This window comes from Cygnus olor, chromosome 2 (genome assembly GCF_009769625.2).
Source record: "Cygnus olor isolate bCygOlo1 chromosome 2, bCygOlo1.pri.v2, whole genome shotgun sequence".
NCBI classification, from domain to species: domain Eukaryota; kingdom Metazoa; phylum Chordata; class Aves; order Anseriformes; family Anatidae; genus Cygnus; species Cygnus olor.
This window is the reverse complement of record NC_049170.1, coordinates 151,796,181-151,816,863: the sequence shown is the minus strand read 5'-3', so window position 1 is coordinate 151,816,863 and position 20,683 is coordinate 151,796,181. Positions and strand designations below refer to the sequence as shown.

The window sequence follows — 20,683 nt, the reverse complement described above, 5'->3', positions numbered from 1 at the left end:
CAATGATGTGGAATTTCATGATTTATTCTTTTTTGTTGTTTTTGTTTTGTAACTTGCTTTCTGGTTCAGTAATTACATTTGCAAGTCAAAATAATATTTACTATGTTCCTAAAGTTTGTGTATATTTAAAGGGAGTTTGTAGGTGTAATTTAAAAATGGAAAATACACACGCCATTAATTAAGAGACGTTTGTCATAATTACTATCATTAAAAACTCAAACTATAATCTAGAAATCAGACTGTCTTCTTCTGGCTTATATGGATTCAGCAGTTGCAGATTTACAAAGAACTTTCAAATTCCCTAGTCAGAACATAGAATCCTTTAACGTATAGTGAAAATCCAAAGAATCTCAAAAAAAAATAAATAAATAAAATAAAATGCTAGAGCATCCTACAATTAAGGAAAGGAAAGATCATAAATCATAAAGACATACATACAAAAATTCTCACAGACCTTATAGGAACTTTGTGGTCTACAAAATCTGGAAGGATAGACAGTCATAGCAATTATTCACTGGATAGTCATCTGGCATATAGCCTATTTTTCATATGTGATCTAGGGACCTAAGAGTACAGGGTGGTAGTCAGTGGGATTTTTGACCTTCTGTAAGCTAAGGGGCTTAAGAGAAATGGACATACTGGAGTGAGTCCAGAGAAAGGCAACTGGTGAAGGGACTAGAAAACAAGACATATGAGGAGTGGCTGATGGAACTGGGGTTGTTTAGTGTGGAGCAAAAAAAGAAGGCTGAGGGAAGAACTCATCACTGTCTACAACTACTTGAAAGGAGATTGTAGTGAGGTGGTTTTTGGTCTCTTTTCTCAAGTGACAAGTGATAGAACATGAGGAAACGATCTGAGATTGCACTAAGGGAGATTTAGAATATTGAGAAGAATTTCCTCATGGAGAGCATGTTTAAATGTTGGAACAGGCTGCCCAGGGAGGTGATGGAGTCACAATCCCTGGAGGTATTTAAGAGACGTGTGGATGTGGTGTTTAGGGACATAGCTTAGATGATGGATGGTAGTGTTTGGTAGGTGATGGCTGGACTTGATGATCTTAAGGGACTTTTTCAACCTAAATGATCCTCTCATTCTAAGATGATTAAAAGACTGGAACTTCTGACCAATGAGGTGAGGCTGAGAGAGTTGGAACTGTTCATTCTGGACAAAACACACAGCTAGGGCAGGGCATGGTTCCTGTGCTCACAGTACGAGACCTTCTTTAGCATACATGCCATGCCTTCTGCATCCACTTCAGTCCATTGCAGCCTCAAATCCTGCACTGAGACATAGCTGCAGGCTTGTATCATGTCATCATGTGGCATGGTACATCACTTCTTCATGGAATATGGTCTATGGGCTTATCACCATCCCCACCCGGTGATATCATGCAGCCCTGGAGCACAAGCTTATAGCAAACATCAGGCACATGTACAATTAGTGAATCTTTCAGGGAATGATTCTGTCTTCACCCACTAGATCCTTGTGGTATGAGTAACATTGCAGGTGGAAAAGTTTGAAGAATATCAGTAAATACATGCCCTTTCTATCCATCGATAAAAAGAGCTTCTTTACCAGTGGCAACCGTTCCTTTTCCCTCACTGGTTGAATTGTTACATAAGTGTTAGGAGGTATAAGAGATGCCTAGCTGTGAACTGTGGTTTCATTGCAGCTTCCTCAGCAACCTTAGCTACCAATGTAAGCTGGAGGCAGGTTTACCCTTAGGCGGTCAGGACCATATTTGAGCAATTGACACTATCCTTCTTTTAAAAAGACAGTAACTAGCCTTCTCCCAGCAAAGCACTGATGATCTTTAAACATACTGATTTCAGAGTAGAGGATTACTCTAGAGAAGAGAAAGTTGAAGGGAAGCTGTGACAGCTTTCAAGTATGGGGGAAGCAGCTACAGAAAGGAAGAAAATAATTGTTCTTAGTTTCATCTATAGCTAACAAGAGAGATGATGGTCTTAAGTTACTAAAAAGAATATTTGCATTAGATGGTAGGAGAAACTTTACAACAACAAAGATATGTAGGTAACCACAATTTGCCTGGGAGGCTTCATCCTGAAATATAATTGAGCAGTTTAGAGAGGCATTTTGTTAGGATTCATTTAGGTAACACCTAGGACCTGGAGCATGACTTAAATGACCTGTCAAGGTCCTTTCATAGAATCATAGAAACATTAAGGTTGGAAAAGACCTTCATGCCCTACTTTCTATAATTAAATGATACTGGCTCTTACTTATGGCTCTGATGTGAATTGTTCTCACCTCTCAGTTTCCAAAGAAGCAAACCATTTTGTATTTCTAATTATCCCTTCACTGAAGCTGACAGATTAGTCTGATCTAGTTTCATTTATGTAGCCTGAAATTCCACAATTTCAGGAATTTATACCTGTGGTTATCTAAGGACATGGTGGATCAACCATTAATTTAAAATTAACCAATAATATTGCTGATAGTGCAAGAAAATATCAGAATCTAATCATCTCTTCCAAGAGAAGAGTCTGTATTCATGTCTGGGATTGCCCTCACACAGACAGCACCTTGCTCTTGGACTTTTTGAACCTCATTAGGTTCACATGGGCCAACTTCTCAAGCTTGTCCACATCCCTTTGGATGACATCCCTTCCTTCTGTTGTATCAACTGCACCACTCAGCTTGGTGTCTTCTGCAAACTTGATAAGGGTGCACACGATCCCATTGTCTACGTCATTGTTATTAAATAGTACTGGTCCCAGGACAGGTCTCTGAGGGACAACTCTCATCACCAGCCTCCACCAGGACATACAGGCATTGACCACCACTCTCTGGGTGCGAGCTTCAAGCCAATTCCTTATCCACTGAATGATCTACCCTTCAAATCAATGTCCCTCCAATTTGGAGATCAGGTCGAAACCCCCCACCTGGATGAGAGCGTGTGAGTGTGGTGTTTCTTGTAGCATCTTCTTGTAGCATCTGCTTGTTTCTCTATGTATGACACTCAAGATGGGCTCATCAGATCTAAGGCTGTTTTATGTTTCCGGAGTAGCAGAGCACATCTCCTAGGGCTGAGAATCCTACCCCTGACAGAAAGCAGAGAATTGGGCATTTACTTTTGAACAGACACAAAATGCTCCTTTTCTTCTCCAATAAAGGTCCTTAGCAATTGTCATTCAGGGAACATGGTGGATAATGTTCTCTTCAATGGCAATAAACTCTGACCTTGCCAGGATAATCATGTTTTTCATGTTGTGAAAGGCAATACACTCATTCAGCAAAAAGCCTTTATTTCCAGACTACAAAACCAGCATCAGAAATTCAGATCAACTATAAAGAAATCTTCAATAAAATATTTTTAGTCTGCCATTTCGACTCCTGCCCGATACAGGAATTGCTTAGTAATGATGAATACTCTGCAAATTCATGCTGAGTTTTCTGTTCAGAATAGAAGATGGCATAAAGCACATGTGGAATACAGACACTCTTGTTTTTCTTAGTGGAATTAGGGTGGTAGAGTAGAAGTAGGTCAACTCATACTTATTTTTAATTGTTATCATAATTTTGAAGACAGACACAACAGTTTGTTGATAAGAATGCACTTTTCTGAAACATCTGGATGATCCCATTCAAACCCAATGTTACTGCTGAGATGCTGCAAGCCCTGGAGCGAGTTGGCTAGTGAGGTACCACTGCTTGCAACTGCAAGTCCTGCAGATGAGCAGTGCCTTCCTCTGTAATCCAGCGAGTTTTTATTGAATACTGAGGTCAACATCACCCTCTATCTCCTAGAGCAGGAATTTTTCAAACAGCAATGAAAATGACTCTTCCATTTCAGTTTCAATTTGAGTTCAGAGGAAACTGGAAGCTGAGAGTGACCGTAACCACATTTTTCATCCCTCATCAAAACGTTTTTATTGCATACATTTCAAAAATAGTGTACACCCCTCTGGAAACTCCAGAACCTCTCTGATGTTTCCAACCTGATGTCAGGAACAGTGGGACTTTGGTCCAGTCATTCTTTTGTTCAACTGAATCTATTCAAAACAAGAAATATTTGAAGAAAACACAGATGAGCTGGTGAACAAAAATCCAAAGTGAAATCTTCCTCTGGGAGACTGTGAAAAGAAAGCTATGCAGACTGATAGCTTTTCAGGTCTCCGAGGAAATATTTTGTGTAGTGGACAACTCTGATGGCAGAATCTTCCATTTCAATTTCAGAGACAGAGCTCTGCTACCTCATCCTGCATTGACCATCAGAACTGGGTCATTAGGCTTGTTTGAATGGGTACAGTGCAGAGTGAATGTGCCCAGCATACTTCTAGGCTTGAGATGGGAAGTTTGCGTATGAACAGACAACCACTGGTCTCTGCTGGCTTGTGAATGCTTATGTCACACTCTGCTGTGAATCATAACCCTGTTCCTTGAGCAGATTGTGCCATGCAGCACCAAGAGCCATTTACTTGAAGGAGCCCATGGTCCTTCACAAAGGCCCTGTGTGTGTTTGGAGTCCTGGGGCTGACTTCCATGCAGAACTTCAGAGCTTAAAGTGAAATTTAAGTATGCTCAAAATGAGCATCAGTAATGCTCTATTCCTATAAAGCCTGCCCTGGTGTTGCCCACAAGATACCTGAATCTTAAGTATCTCCGAGTGACCACATTTTCCCTTCTAGATTCCTCTGCAGTTGTACCAGTCTGAAAAAGGTATTTGCACACCTGCAAGGCTGAGCTGCCCAGAAATGCAGTAGTTGTGCCTCTTTGCTCCTACCTACCTACCTACCTACCTACAAAAAAAAAAATAAAAAAATAAAAAAAATCTTTAACACATGTACTCACACAATTGGTTTGATTTGTATTAGTGTGGGGTTTTTGTTGCTTTTTTGTTTGTTTGTTTGTTTTTCTATAAAAGCCCTTCATAAAAATTTTCTGGTTCTCCAAATTTGTCTTACCTGTCTCTAGACATGACTCCCAAGTATGTGTGTATATATATATATATATATGTTTATATTTAAATAGCATCTGGGATGAGGTGTTCAGATTGACTGGTTCTACTTTTTTGATTAATATTTTTCTCTTTGAGAAAAAAATATTTGGCATGACTTAGAGATTTTCACTATTTTTTTATAATACAGAGGAATATGTCAGAAGGCAAAAAAGAAGTTCAAAATGCATGAAAATGATATTTATGATACAATTATGTTGTCTGTTTATTGCAAGAAGATGTTAGTTTTATGTTTACATAATGATTAATTGAGCTGATGTGGATGTTCATGAGGAGGGCAACATGAAGAAGACATTTAAACATGTTCTTGTTTTTCTCCATAATTTAATACAGTTTTCACATGTGGTTACTGTACAGCATCTGAAGTCCACTTAATATCAACAGCTAACATGTTTGTAGAGCATGAAAAAAAAATAAGAAAACAAATCAAATTGTTAACAAGAAGGAAACATTAGTGATTTCCTAGGGTATCTGAAATGTTTTGTTTCACTTGTGTTCTGATAGTTAGCAAACCAAGATTGTTGGAGGAAACTGCTTAAAAAACATCAGAGTTGATAGGCATATCTCCATCAAACAGACCGGGCTTTTTATCAAGCATTAAACATAAATATCTTACCCTAGCACTGACTGTCTCCTTTCCCCTTGTGCCTTTTCATAGACTTGACTGCTGCACTGTCTGGCATCCAAAAAAACATCAACCAGTTGGGATGAACACTTTCTAAAACTGTTTGTGTTTGGTTTCCTTCTTTAAGGTTCGGAACTAATGTTCTCCTGTTTTCCTGAAATTTCAGTAACAAAAATCCACTTCGTCAGCTAATTCTTGACTTAAATTCTGTGGTGTGTTTTTTTCCATGAAACACAACATTGTCAGCCTTAGTGTTCCTACCCCTTCATGTCCAAGGCTACAACTTCTTTTCAAGTACTCATCTGCTGAGTACTCCTAGGAGAGCAATGTTTACATATCATGACTGCTGCTATATTGATCTATACAGTAGCTACATGAGCTAAACACTCACTCATATCAAACACTGCTTTGTTCAAGCAAATACTCCTTTGAAACCCATAAGTTCATACGTGAGCAGGTTAAGAGTGACCTTGCTCCCAAGTGGCTGCTTTTAAACAAAGCCTGAACAATTCATGGTTACACATTGGATCAAACCTTGTATTACTTATACAGAGCTATGCTGATTTAAACCATTTGTGAGGCATCTTCTGTTAGTTTATATTATATCCATCAAGATTTAATACTCTCCAGCAGCTCTCATTGGTTTCAGCAGAATTCATTATTTAAGATCAGAGACAGTGGTTATTTTGTCTTGTATAATTTATTTAATATTCCATGAACAGTTCAGTCTCTATTTCTCATGCTTACACAAGCAGCAAAAACAAAGGCATGTCTTGTATTGTCAAGCAAGGAGTATTTGGCCCACTGTAAATATCAGGGTTTAATGTTAATCCCATCCTTGTTTTACACCAGAATAGTCCACTGCCTTCAAAGGAACTAGTACTACCTAATCACACCAGTGTCAATTCAGAATGAATCCTGCACTATACATCTCCTTTGGTAGCAAAGTGGCAAAAAAAAAAAAAAATGATAATAATAAGCTTTAATCCTTTATTATTTGTCTATGGCATATTCTGCCAGGCAAAGGACTGAGTCAACTTTTTCCCACAGCACTCTTTGTACTTTTGATGTCAGTCTGACTTCTAGCTCACCACACTGAAGCATTCACCATGACTAATAGCAAAACAACACCCACAGGTTTCACAAAGGAAAATGTTTGTCCTTGCCTAACTCTGTGAGATAAAGTTTTAATCCGTTGGTCTGGAATGCTGTAACTTTTCATGGCCTTTGTCCAGTACATTTCCATTTGCTCCCATGTCCCTTCCTTATTTTTTATCCATGATAGTTCTTAAGTGAGAGTTAAAAAATGGAAGTAAAAGAGGCTTTTAAAGAGAGTATTGGATAATACTAGATGGTTTTCAACAAAATTCCCATTTAAGCTTGGAAAAGAGAGATTCAGTCCTGCTACTGTACCTGAGCTGTGTTCAGTTCAACTCCAGATAACAAAGGCTCCTGGACCCTTTTACCCCATCCTAAACTATCCTAAAGTTTTCCTTGCAGGCTCATCCATATCTTCACAGTCTGTATTTCCTGCGGCCTCTGCAAGACTCCCTGAGGACATATCACCATTGGTTATTAATGCAGTTAAGGATGCTTGAAATCCCGTATTCTCCTAAGTTTAGTCAGTGCAAAGTGGCACACCAGAATACAGTCCACCACCTTCATGCTACCTAAGATTTCTCCAAAGTAAGGGCAGGACTCAGGTGCTTCAATCTGCCATGTTTACAACCCAATATCAGCATCAGGGATAGCTGAGAACCTTGTTTGTTTGTTTGTTTGTTTGTTTATTTTTTCTCTTCTTAATGCTTTGCTAGGAGAGGATATTGCTGAGGTCCATCTCTTCTTGTTTTTCGTAGTCATCATAGTCAACAACAAAAGGAGATAGTGACAGCAAGAATAAGCACAAGGAATATTAATTGCATTCATTGTGGCTTTCAGGTCCTTTTCATGCACACAAATATATATATATATATATATATTAAAATGCAAGCAAAGCACTCATGATAGGAAATTTGAAGAGAGGAATTGTTTTCCTTATCATTTCTGAGCTAGAAGGCCTACGACGTGACCTGAAATTCTGAAAGTTGATGTTTGTGGTCTCGTACATAAATCAGCTGTAGATTCATTGTGCTAACTCCCTCTCTAACAACACCTTTGCAAAATGACCGCCAGTTACAGATGTAGTTGTGAGGAAACTTTAGTCTTCTGTTAAAAATGCTGATAATTAAGTGTAAATAGCTTTTGTTTCCAGTACTCTTTTGGCTTTTTAGGCTAATAGTTTAAAAAAGGAGCAGCTGTGGGGGGTTGTTTGTTTGTTTGCCAGCAGGTATAACTGATTAACACAAACATCTGATCAGCAGAGCTTCCAGTCAGAGTAGAAGCAAGCTTTGAAGAACACATTTGAATAATTCGGAAAATAACACTGAAGATGATGATACCCTCATTTATTTTTCATTACCGGTATTTTCAGTACAATTTTAGTTAAATCAGTTTACTTTTTAAAAAGTATTAGGCTTACTCTTACCCGGACTAGACTGCTTTTCATAAGAGTGTATTTATTCTTTAATAAAGGATCTGAAAGGGTTTTAAAATCATTACCTTTTGCAGATTTTTATTTCCATTGCAGAACCAAAAAGGAGAAAAAAAAAATGATTTGCAAAATCTTCTTTCCTCCACCTATGGCCTCATCTTGATAATTCAGAGGAAAACACATACAACCTGACCTAACATAGCTAGGCAAGCTTCTCTTGTGCAGGCTGCTATAATTCTGCAAACTTCACTGAATCAGGGTCACCTGCACACAAATCATGGCAATTGCCAGTTCCATCGGGAAGAGATGTGGAGTACATACTGCAGGTAATTGCTGGGATGCACATACGTTTGATCAGATGAAAACAGCAACAAAGTGTGTCAGAAAAGATGAACTGCTGTCAGCTCTCCAAACATAATTATTGCTCACTCAGTTTTGACATCCTACTTCGGATAAGAGCCATTATCTACAAAATAAAAACAGCTGTGCAGAGCACCACCACAAACCCATTTAGTAGAAATATAGACTACCTAATTCTGTTTTCCTTAAAATCTAGTTAAACTCTTTCCAATGCTGCAAAGCAGCTTTTATGATTATTTTTTCCTACCATTCCTCCTAATCAGTTGCATAATCTATTAAAGGAAGTACTAGGAGTTCTGCCCTTTACTATCTTGCATTAGATTAGAGAGAACTACTGAGAAAAAATGGGGAAATTTTCCAAAAGTGGCTTTCATTTTAGAGGTCCAGTTTTGGGGCGTCCAGACTCACCCTTATACTCAATGAAGATCTCAAACATTTCCAGATTGGGTATCAGCTAGAAGTTTTTTGTCAGTGAGAAGTTAGCTATGATGTCTGAAATCTGGTCTCTAAATACTGGTGCATCTGCAGTGGGAGATAGTTATCTAGAATTTGGCTGTCCATCTATGTAAATCAAGGGTAAAAAATAAATAAAAAAAAAATCTGCATTTGGTAAGGAGTGGTCCACAAAAAACAGGAATGATTTTTCATTCTTAATATCTATGATGTTTTGCGTGTGCTTCCCCATTTCAGATGAAATTATTATAAATCTTTGTTTAGATGTTGTCACTTTTATTAAGAACAATTTATTTTTCTTGTGACTTTAAATGGGACGTGGCTTCTATTAAATGTAATTACTTGGTATTTGTTTTGAAGACTAAATGCACAGCCTGCAAGGAAGATCAACTTCTGCATAAAAAGATGTGTAAGGAAAAGTCAGACAGTCTGATCTTCATGAGTCTGAAATAGGAAAGTGCAGAAAGGGAAAATCCACAGCTGCTTTGCATTCCCTTCCAAGCAGTGAGCAATCTAATACCATCACTTCAGCAGTTTCCTAACCTCCCCTCTATGATTGTCATGGGCTGCTTCCTGTGTGTTTCTCTACTATACAGGCACTTGTGCTGTGCCTTATCAGTTTTGTTTGTTTGTTTGGGAAAGGCGGGGAGAGGGGGAAGGGCGGTGGTGTTACAGGATCTACTCTTGGTTAGACTGCCCAGGTAATTTAAAGTAATTCTGTAGTGCATGTACCGTGGTTTCAAGTTTACATATATTTTGAAAAGAAAATGGAGATTCCTATCTGAACTTTTTATGTTTACCTAAACACACTAAATGAGGTGACATTTTTGGACAATAAAATGATGACATCTGGAAGGTTTGGCATTAGATTTCTTCTTTTAATTACACTGCAATGCAGCTGTCTTGAGAGCAGAAGGAGAAGATACCTACCCAGCAGACAAAATACTGAATAGGGGAGGTTATTCACCAGAAAGAGCAAGACCGTTCATTCTAAACAGCATCCTGTGTGCAAAATGATGACAAGAAAGTGCTGTGAACAGGAGATATGATCACCAGATATCATTGTGTTGCTTAAGATCAGTTCCTAGATGAGGGTCAGAGAGAGGGTTCAGCAAACTATCCTGTAGCCATAGAAAACTGTTCCTAATGAAGAAAATTTACCCACCTCTGTCTGTTCACATGTACATATAGGATACGACCCTAGTATGACACTGTCGCAGACATGTCTACTCAATTTAATATCCATAAAAAGAAAGGTACCAAAAGGTTATCAGCAGTCCCAGAATAGATGTTTGCTGCTGTTGTAAAGGTTTTGTCTGAATCCTAAATTTTAGCCTGACTCAAGTGGAGTTGGATGTGATGTGCTGAAAATATTTTGATATTTGTGGCTGTTCAATGGCACTAGCAGGGTTATGTATTTTCTTGACTGCCTCTGTACATCACTCAAGTTATGTCAGCTCTTACGTGTCTGATATGATATGATTTTCCTGGAAGATCTGTTGTACCACACTATGTTGCAAAACTTGGTTGATAGCTATCTGCCAAATTGTATGGTTTGAGCTACCGGTGAACTATTTACTCAGACATTCAATTTTCTGCGTTTCTAATGGATTCAATGAGATGGAAAGAGCAAGAAGGAAATAGCTATTTCTCTAACAGCAAATTAAACCTCTTATTCTGAATATTAAAGGTATGTATTTCTGAATTCTATCTTCAACTAGAATAATTGATTTTACACAAATGTGTCATTTTTCAAAAGGAAAATGGTCTTTGTTTTCTAAATCATTAGCAGTGCAGGAACAATAGGTATGTTAAGATACTCTGAAATAGCATGGAGAGGACCATGGCTGAGACCAGTTATTCCCATTGTGGACGATCTATTCATTCCTTGGGGTACACACTATATTTTGTTAGACAGGGCTAACCAGCCTTGGAGGCTACAGATTTCATGCATCTTAAGGGCCAGACTGTGCTCCTAAGTACATCATGAAGTCCTCTAGTGCCAGTTTTGGAAGCAAGAAGACCAAGATTCTTAAAAGAGCTTTGCACTCCTGGAGGCCTGAAAGAAGGTCTGAGTTTTTGAAGAATCAACTGATGTTCCTATGGGAGCTGTGCACAGCTGAACCATAAAACTCAGGTCTAAATGAAAAGGCTTTATATCCAGGAGGCTGTATTTATACAAATAGCTGCTTTCACATTTAGCAAACCAGGGTGAAGCACCCCTCTTAATCAGCACGGTCTCTGCTTGACTAAATTTACTATCAGTAAACAACACCCCTTTCTCTCTTCCCGTCTTCTCAGATATATGCTATATTCCTAACTTTCAGTAAATTATGTATATTTGGATCAGATAAAAGACAACACTCGCTCCAGCTGTGAGCAGCAATAAAAGAGCTGTTGTACAATTGGACAATGTAGAGGATCAGGAACAGATGAGCTTTCTGGAATATCAAGGCAGCAGTTTGGGCACTTTTGTGGGACAGGTATGTCTCCAATAGACTTTGATGAAGAAGTACTCATAATCTAAAACAAACACACATTGTCATTTAGCAGAGTCCCAGGAGAAGTCAGATGGAGTGAACATGGGAAATAAGAAAACTCTTTACAAGGTGGTTTAACAATAAAGCAGCAATGATTTTGGTTAATGAGTTGGCAGCAGTGCCAGCTATGAATACTCACGTGCTTCCTCTCCCTGTGGAGGCTGTGCTGTGAACTCAATCAGACAACTGCTCTAGATACGAAAATCACTGCCAACGCCAAGTGTTTGTTTTTTAAGTTGGCTAAGTTCCCTGATACAGTTCACAGTAGGGTCCCACAAATAATTGATCTGGCACGATAAAGAGGAAGCTGTGTTGAGGGATCAAGGTGGGCAAGAGGCGCACAGAGATACAGGTACTTACTAGTTTTGCTGCCAAGAGCTTTGATTCATAAAATCATGGTCTCAGCTGGAGATAGAGGCTTGCTACAGCCCAGCAGTGAGAGAGTGCTGGAGTCTGTGCTGCCAGATGTTCTTGTTCTAAACAAAGTAGAGCATTTTGGTCTCAAATCCCACACTTCTCATGCAACCCTCAGCTCATTTCTGGTGATCAGTTCTTATAAAAACATAAATTATTTCCCCTCTATGTAACCTAGGAAAGGGGATAGATGGAGAAGGGAAAATGGGGAGGTTTCTGAGACATGTTAGGTACAAAATCCAACCTTGTGGCAAGCTGCTATTTTTAGTTAAACAACTAATTATGAATCAAAATGCTTTTCCAAACCTAATTAACCAATAATAATTACCATAGCAACCAGTTCTTTATGTGGCACATTCTGAAAACACTCTTAAAGTAGCACAACAGCTTTACTTTCCTAGTTTTCCCAAAACAGCCAAGAACCACTCTCATCTGCTATTGAAGCCAATCCTAAACCAGAAAAGCAAATAGGAAAAGAATTAAATAATTTCCCACAGGCTCATTTCAGGAATTAATGAAATTCCTGCTCTTTAGTGTTAATCTTTCTTGAGAATGTCCAGCTAAAGATTATGTAGAAAATAATTTATTTAATTTTCAGCTGTGTTTTGGTGAGATTAGCCGCAACACTGTTTTGTTTCTATACAGAAGAAAAAAAAAACATCTGCTAAGAAGCTTAATAATAGGTTTATTTCTGCAGAGCATGCTAGTTTTATTTGTTTGTTGGTTTCTTCTTTCTGCACTTGGGGTGATAACACAGAAAATTCAGCATTCCCCCATATTTCAGATTTTTTTCTAGTTTTTTTCAGCTTTCTTTCCTCCATCTCCAATGTGCTTTTTGCATAAATGTATGATACCTTTGGCTGAACTATTCATGATAAAGATTCTCTGCAGTAGTGACTCTCTTTTAGTGTTAGCTGACTGTCAACGTATTTCCAATCTTTGGATTTGTTGAATATTGACTATTTACTGCACCTTAGGTTAAGAGCTCCTTGGAAGTGCTGAGCTTAGTTAGGCACTATGCATTGCAGAAATGTCTATTACTGGCAGGTCTCAGAAAGCACTGAATTAGGAAACTCTACAGCAGACCTTATTGATTTGCATTCCCTGATGGACAAATGCACTTTTTCAAAGAGGAAACACATGGCAGAATTAAAAAAACACCATCAGTTATGATTTTTGAAGATCTAAAACTTTTTGACACTTGCAAACTCCTCCCTAACTCACTCTCTGATTATAAACTCCTGGAAATAGTCATAAACTCCAAATCAAGACAAACTCAACTAGTTTCTCTTAACAGAAATGCCTACTAAATGCTGTTTTTATGCATAACTCAGCTCTGCTCTCAACAGCTCAGACAAACTCCCTCACCAGTACCCTTCTGAATTTCCAGTTTCCTGAACTACATTCAATTCTGTTGTGACAATCTTTCTGTGTCTGGGATTCACGAACCACTTCACAACAGTCTTTTGAGCTCCTTCACTGTCTTTTTAATGATTTCTCCTTTCCCTGTTCCCTTACTTTACAATACTGTACATACTTTGATTAATACTTCCACCTGACCAGCTGTGTCCATTGCCTTTTAATTGTTTCTTTGCCTGAGATCTGGTTGTTCCCGAATTCACTCTAAATATTATCATGTTTTCAGCTACCCCAGCAAAACCCTTTTCATACAATGAATGACAAATATAGATGAATTGGTCAGAATCCATGTGTACTGTCAAATTTAAATTTAAACTTGTCTGACCTGTACTTTCTCCTTTCATTGCCTTTGGTTTTTTTTCACTTCAACTTTGCAAAGTACCCTAAGGTGCCTCTATGAAGGATACTTTATAAATGTAAATTTGATTTGACAAGTGATTTCTCTGTGAACTAAACTTTTAATTACCTCCTCTGAGAAATGTGGAAAGCAAAGTTTTGGAGTAATATTTTTTATGGCTATTTCTAACCATCTGCATGATCTTGTCAAGTAACTTTCTTTAGCTGTATTCATCCTGCTTTCAATCATGTGCAACTGCAGGTTCAGCATGGACAGTGCAGGTCCTGTTACACAAATATTCCCAAGCAGCATGGTGATGGATACTTTTTTGTCTGCAATTTTTAAATATACAAGAAGCAGACCTCCCAGAGCTCTATTTAACATCAAAATGTATCACTCATGGCTTTTCAGATTACCTGATATTTCTGCTATAGCTACTTATTGAGTTCTGTGCAAGGTAAAAATGGACTAAAGGACTTTTAAATGTGAAAACATTTTCCTTTCTTTCACCCTATACCTCAGCTTTCCTACTGTGTGAGCATTGATTATCTTCAGGTCAGTCAAAAAGATCTGCATGCATCTTATAAAATCATAGTGTACCCTGGACTGTGGCTCTGATATGCAAAAGAAAATCCTGCAAGACTTCTGGAATTGACCACTGTAAACAGCAAGAGAAAGGAGTGACAATGAAAGACTCAAGTCTTTTATGGATTTTATTTTTATTTTTTAATCATTATTATCATTTTTATTAAGAAGAGACACAGATTGACATCTTTGCAAGGCAGAGCACTTGCCTCTTTAAATTTGTTTCAGTCAGATGACTATGTGTAAGAAAAGCAAATTCTGCCTCTGAATAAGCTGCAGTTTTACCTGTAGCATGTTTTCCATAATTCCCTTTGTCCAAATCAAGTTATATACTCATGAAATCTAATTGAAGGCCAAATTCTACTGCATTTGCTCTAAGGAGATCTGCTGAAGTGAGTGGCACTAGTCTTGAGTATTAGCAGAGACAGGTGACTGAACTGGGCTCATGTGGATGTTACAATTGAATTTGCAAGTAAATAAGAATGCCCTGACACTAGACTTCTGTTTGTTTGTTTGTTTTTGTCACCCTAAACCCTAGCTTTCCTAGTGTGTGTGCACAGATTATCTTCAGGCTGGTCAAAATGATATGAAATGTTGACTTCTTCAGCCACCCACAGCTGACTTCAGTTGTGCTGAACAATGCAATCCAAACTGGTCTTATCTCATGTCAACCCATCATACACTTACTAGCAGCCTGTGACAGAAAGGAGTTATCTCATGGGTTGAATTACTGTATTTTCTGTTTTATAGTGGAGCAAAGATGGAAAGTGTTGAGTGGAAACTGGCTTGTCTCAGGCATATTATCTCCAGACAACCAGGGTAAGGTGGAAGAAAGGGAAAAAGCAGTAGAGAGGTGGAATTGTGACAAACACAGTGAGGCTAGATAGTCTTGAATTCCTCCCTTTTTTAAAGGAAAGGCTGAGAGGAGGTATGATATAAGTCAGTAAAATCAGGTAAGTTAAAAGGAAGATGAATTGGGAATGATTAGTTACTGTTTCTCATATTATAAACATGATGTGGCACTCAAAGAAATGATAGGGCTGCAAATTAAAGAAAAATAAAGTAAGCATATTTATCACAAAGTGCCTAATTATATTGTAGAAATCTTTGTCATCAGATGTCATAAGGGCCAAAAGTATAATTAGCTTCAGAAAGATATCAGAGAAAAATGCACATGGTAGATCTACCGGGGGCTGTTGAGCAGATGGATGGAGTATGCCACCTCCAGCTCAAAGGTGCTGTAAACCACAGGATCCTGGAAGCTAGGAAGATGTGAAGATCATGCTAAACAAGCCCTATTTCTCAAAAGCTTTGTCTAGACGTCTATTATTGGCAAAGGTTAAACAGAACTTCAGCTGGAGCCAGGATATGCATTCTTATTTAATCAAGGAATATAAATTGTAAATGAATTCCCTGTACTATCCTAGAACAATGCTCCAGATCCAGAAATATAGGAATGCATAAAGCTGAAGTTTCTGCCAAATGCATTTAGTCTGATATCAAATCTCACTTCTGTAACCCACATGAATGTGAGGAACGAGACTTGCAATCCTTAGGCACAGCATCACAATGAGATTAGGGAGTTTTGCTAAATGTTTTCTATTGGAAGAAGCAAGATGGATTTCAGGGCAAGTGATTATAAGATAACGTTACAAAAATACAACTTCTAGACCACGAACAAAACATTTTCTTCTTATTCAACGACTGCATGGATTTTACAAAACAAAACAAAACAACAACAACAAAAAATAACCCCTACTACACCTGCACCTTCTACAAGGAATGACTGTAGATTTTACATAGGCATCAGTGAAGAAAAGGTTTGTGTACACAGGCACAGGCTATGGAAGCACTTGATTATGCTTTCAGCTTACCTTGTTGGATGGTTCAGGATTCAGATTGTGCAAGCTTGTGCTTTGGCATCAGCTGAAAATGAATTTATTTAATTTGGTCAATAATAACAGAATAACTATTATTACTGATAGTAATTCTTAGCTAAATGACACTCTTTGTTTTCCTTAATATGGCTTTGCTCTCAAACTAAACCATGAAACAAATCACAAAGTTGCTTCTACAGAAAAGGCAGAGCACAAACAAATTGTTAATTATGTTTGTAATCATTTTTGACTATAGGCCTGTGAGTCAGTTCTTGGAAACATCATTTGTGGTTCAACTAAAGTTTAATGCCCCCAAATACTGTATATTTCTTCCTCGAGGCAGAGAGAATTTTATATGTTTGATGCCTTTAATTAAGATCCAGGGGATTCTTCTATGCAAACTTTCCTAACCATTTAGTTTTACAGCCAACGTGACTGCAGAGCAGTCATTCTCTCTCCTTCTATTTTTTTAAACAGATTTTTTTTTTCTGTTGCCTGATAAAATCCTGCTTGTTGTTCCTTGCAGATAGCGGCTCAAGCAGTGTTATTTATGTGTATGAACACTGCAGGAATCTTCATTAGCTACCTATCAGACAGAGCACAACGTCAAGCCTTCTTGGAGACCAGAAGATGTGTAGAAGCCAGACTGAGGCTTGAGACAGAAAACCAGCGCCAGGTATTGGAGAAACATTCTTATTTTTGTATTAACTGGAATTGATTATTGAACAAGACCAAGCTGCTGGCTCATTTGTAACCTTCCTGATTCCAGTGTGATGCCACCTGATTTGTGCAGGTTAAGTGAGATGATTGCTGTTATTTTGCTGTTGTGTATCGATCTGATATGACATTTTAAAGATTTTCTTTGAGAAACCGGGTGAATAGTGAATGGCTGTTCATTGTCATTTCCCCACACAAGAAGAAGGGGCCATCATGTGAAGCAATAGCTCACAGGTATTAAAAAAAACTTTTCTTTACACAAGTGGGATTAAACTGCAAAACTGGATGTTTCAGCATGTTTTGGATATGAAAAGTACATATCAGTTGAACTAAGTTCATGGAAGAAAACTCTACCTGGGCAGAGAAAATCCTAAAACATCACCTTTGGCTCACAGATATGTTTTTGGAGCTGTGATGCCACAGCAGGGAAGTATCACTAAATGTTTTCTCTGTTCTTAAGCTCTTCTCAGGTATCTTTTGGTCACTGTGTGCAGTAGCATACTTGACTAGGTGAACATTTCGTCAAAGCTGATGCAATTGTTCTTAGGTACATCATCATTTCCAAAATAAAACTGAGGCATCCATTAAAAGGAAGTTCGCTACATATTAATTTGTAACAAGGCAGCAGAAATTATATGTAGTGTTATGCATATTTTGCATTCCCACTGAAATATCAGAAGAAGGTTCACATGCTATTTTAGAACTTGCATTGAGATCAAAATACAGCCAAAATATATACAAAATATATAGTGTTACACTGCTCATTCTTTCTCAAAAGAATTCATGTTGTCCTCCTGTATGGATATGTGTATTGCTTTGCAATTTTATTTAATACGTTAAACTATGCTCTCATAAAGATATCTAGGAAAACGTCATGTTTTAGACTTTACATGAGAACTGAAGCAATGCCTGTGCAGGGTGATGTCAGTTATCTACATCAGAAAGTCTCTCCAGCTGTTGCTGACTAGGAAGGCTTTGAGGGAGAGCTGGATTCTCTCTAGGATGCTCTGTTCTCATTTTAACGGTAGGACTAGGACTACATTTTTGTGGCTTATGGATTTTGTGGCCTTTTTTTTTTTAATCTCTCTTCTTGTCTAATCTTTTGTAAACTAACTTTTTGTAAGGTTTACTTTCATCATTGTTTCCTAGAGTTCATTGTAAAATTATTTAGAAAACACCATCAGAAAATTCCCCTGCTCCAGATGATTCTGAGGATTTTCCATTAGAATTATTTTATTTTCTCAGGCAAAATGAAATTTCTATGAAGAAAATATTTTTTCCTGAGAAATTCAATTTTGTTGAAATGTTTTTTCCTATTAGGAAAATGAAGACAAGATACTTCCATTTCAAAGCGTTTTAAAAACAAACACACACACACACACACACAGGTTTCTTTCAGTGTGGGTGAAAGTAGGGGTTGAATCTGAAATATTTGCTTCTAATCAGTGCTGGACTGTGCATTTTGTCTTGGCCCAGTGTCTTGCAAGGTTTTGGGGCTGAGTTGTTCCCTGAGGGCACAACTTCCTGCAGTCACTTTTCTGTGGTTGAGACTCACCTATAACCAAAGTAGTGTGCTATAGGCATCATATGACTGGAAATGCATAAGAGAAAATATAGTCTGGCCAAGGACAACACCAAAAACAGAAAACACAGACGTCTGGACACTAAATCAAAGAGATCTTCTAAAACTCAATTTAATGATAAACTAATCCCAAAATTAGGAACAAAACATTTTGATATATTTTCAATAACTCTGTTAGAACGTTTTATTATGCACATCTCTTTATAAATATATTTTGCATATTACGTAATTTAATGTATTTATACTGTATATTCCATATTCCATATTATTCCATATTCAATATAACATATATTCCAATATTCCATATTCAATATTCCATATTATGCTTTATATAGTAATGCAAATGAAAAGCTGAAAAGTACATATATTATATTGATACATTTTAAATGTATATAGAATCATAAAACCATAGAATCGTTAAAGTTGGAAAATACCTCCAAAATCACCTGGTCCAACTACCCCCCTACTATCAATGTTACGCACTAAACCATGTTCCTAAGTAACACATCCAACCTTTCCTTAAACATCCCCAGGGACGGTGACACCACCACCTCCCTGGGTAACCCATTCCAATGCCTAACCACTCTTTCTGAGAAGAAATTTCTCCTACTTTTCATCCTGAAAATATTGTATAATATGCAATATATATACACGTATATGTTACAGATAATATACATACACATATATGTATTTTATATACAAAATATCCTCATTTGTATTTGGGACAACAACAATAATGAAATATTCAAATTTCTTGAGGAATGGACACTCTTTTTCCCTCAGATTTCTGTTTTTTCCCTTTGATTCTGAAATAGTGGCTCATTTAAGCAATTTTTAAATGTATCCTTTAAGATGACTGTCAATGTCACACATTGGGTGGCTGCTTTTTTTTGAGCAGCTTGATCATGCTCACTTGATCAGTATCCATGGGCAGTAATCCAAAGACTGCTAGCATTTTTTCTTTATCTTCCAGACATATTTATTTTATGATACAGGGTATCTGTAGTTCTTCTAACACGTGACTATAAAAATTATATTATTTGTACATGTACATTTTAGAAAGGATTAAATCCTGATGAAGTTTAATAAATTAATTCTATGGCTTTCCAGTGAACATATGTGATATAGGAAGAGGGGTGGGGAGAGTGCACAGGCCAATAGCTGTGATGTGGCTTATGAAATTTTCTACAGATATGGATAAGGAGCTAAAAATGTGGTAAGTAAATAAAAGTATAGTTATTTGTGCAATTCTTCCAGATAATAATTCCAGGAGTCATAATATAACTTTAAAGTAAGAAAAAAATAAATAAAAAGCAGAAGGTATAAATTAAATATTTCCTCCTTATTCAATAACTGCATGGGCTTTTTAAAAAAATATATATATCTACTTAAAAACTAGATGGCTAAAATTGTAGCTAATATTCAATAAGGAATGTGCTAAAGAGGTGAAACAATAAGAAAACAAATATTCTCTTTTCATTTTGAAGAGACTATTTTCTTTTGACATGTGTTATGAACTATCTTCATTATTGTTTTCAATAGGTCCTCAAAAGTAGATGTTCTCAAAGTTATACACTAGTTTTCCCATAACTGCAAGAAACTCCATCCTTAATATGACTGAAAACCTGAATTCCATTCCACTTTGATTTATTTCTCCTCTGCTTCTCATATGCTGTCTAAACTTAAGGTTTCTTACAGGAAGGTCAAGCTTTTTGTGGCTTTCAGTGGTGGTACTGTTTCCTTTTTTGGTAATAGGTGGCATAATTAAAATCTCTCAAGTTTTGTTTCCACCCAACATGTCATACATGACATGTCATATGAAGTATGACAGGTTGCAAGATAAGTCCCATATGGTCTGGTTTTGTACTAACTTGGTTTAAAACAGAAGACCAGCTAAGCAGAAAAAAACATGAGTCAAAAAAACAAACAAACAAAAGGAATGTTATGCCATTTCATAAGTATTTGCATAGGAAGACTCTTTTTTTTTTTTTTTTTTTTTTTTTTTTCCCCAGTTGTAAAGCTTATATAAATACTTCAGGTATACTTATGTTCATTACTGTACATTGAGAAAACTAAAAAATCATTTCTGTGCTCTCAAAATGACCCCTCAATATGCCTTATATTTATCATCTCTAATTATCCGTCATTCTAATAACTCTAAAAGCTATTGTTATCATTATTGAGCATTACATAATGCCTAAAAGATTCAGTTATGGAAAGTCATCGGTTTTGTGGCAAATATTTTATACTTTATATTTTAGAG

At 37.2% G+C, this 20,683-nt stretch overlaps 1 protein-coding gene across 2 annotated transcripts in view; it reads left to right on the top strand.

Moving 5' to 3' along the window:
- Positions 1-20,683, top strand: part of ADCY8 (adenylate cyclase 8) — a 127,980-nt gene that overhangs the window by 11,065 nt on the left and 96,232 nt on the right. For both annotated transcript variants that reach the window (XM_040547186.1, XM_040547185.1), the window contains exon 2: positions 16,648-16,797. In XM_040547186.1, coding sequence (XP_040403120.1) covers positions 16,648-16,797 — 150 coding nt within the window. The remainder of the gene's footprint in view (positions 1-16,647; positions 16,798-20,683) is intronic.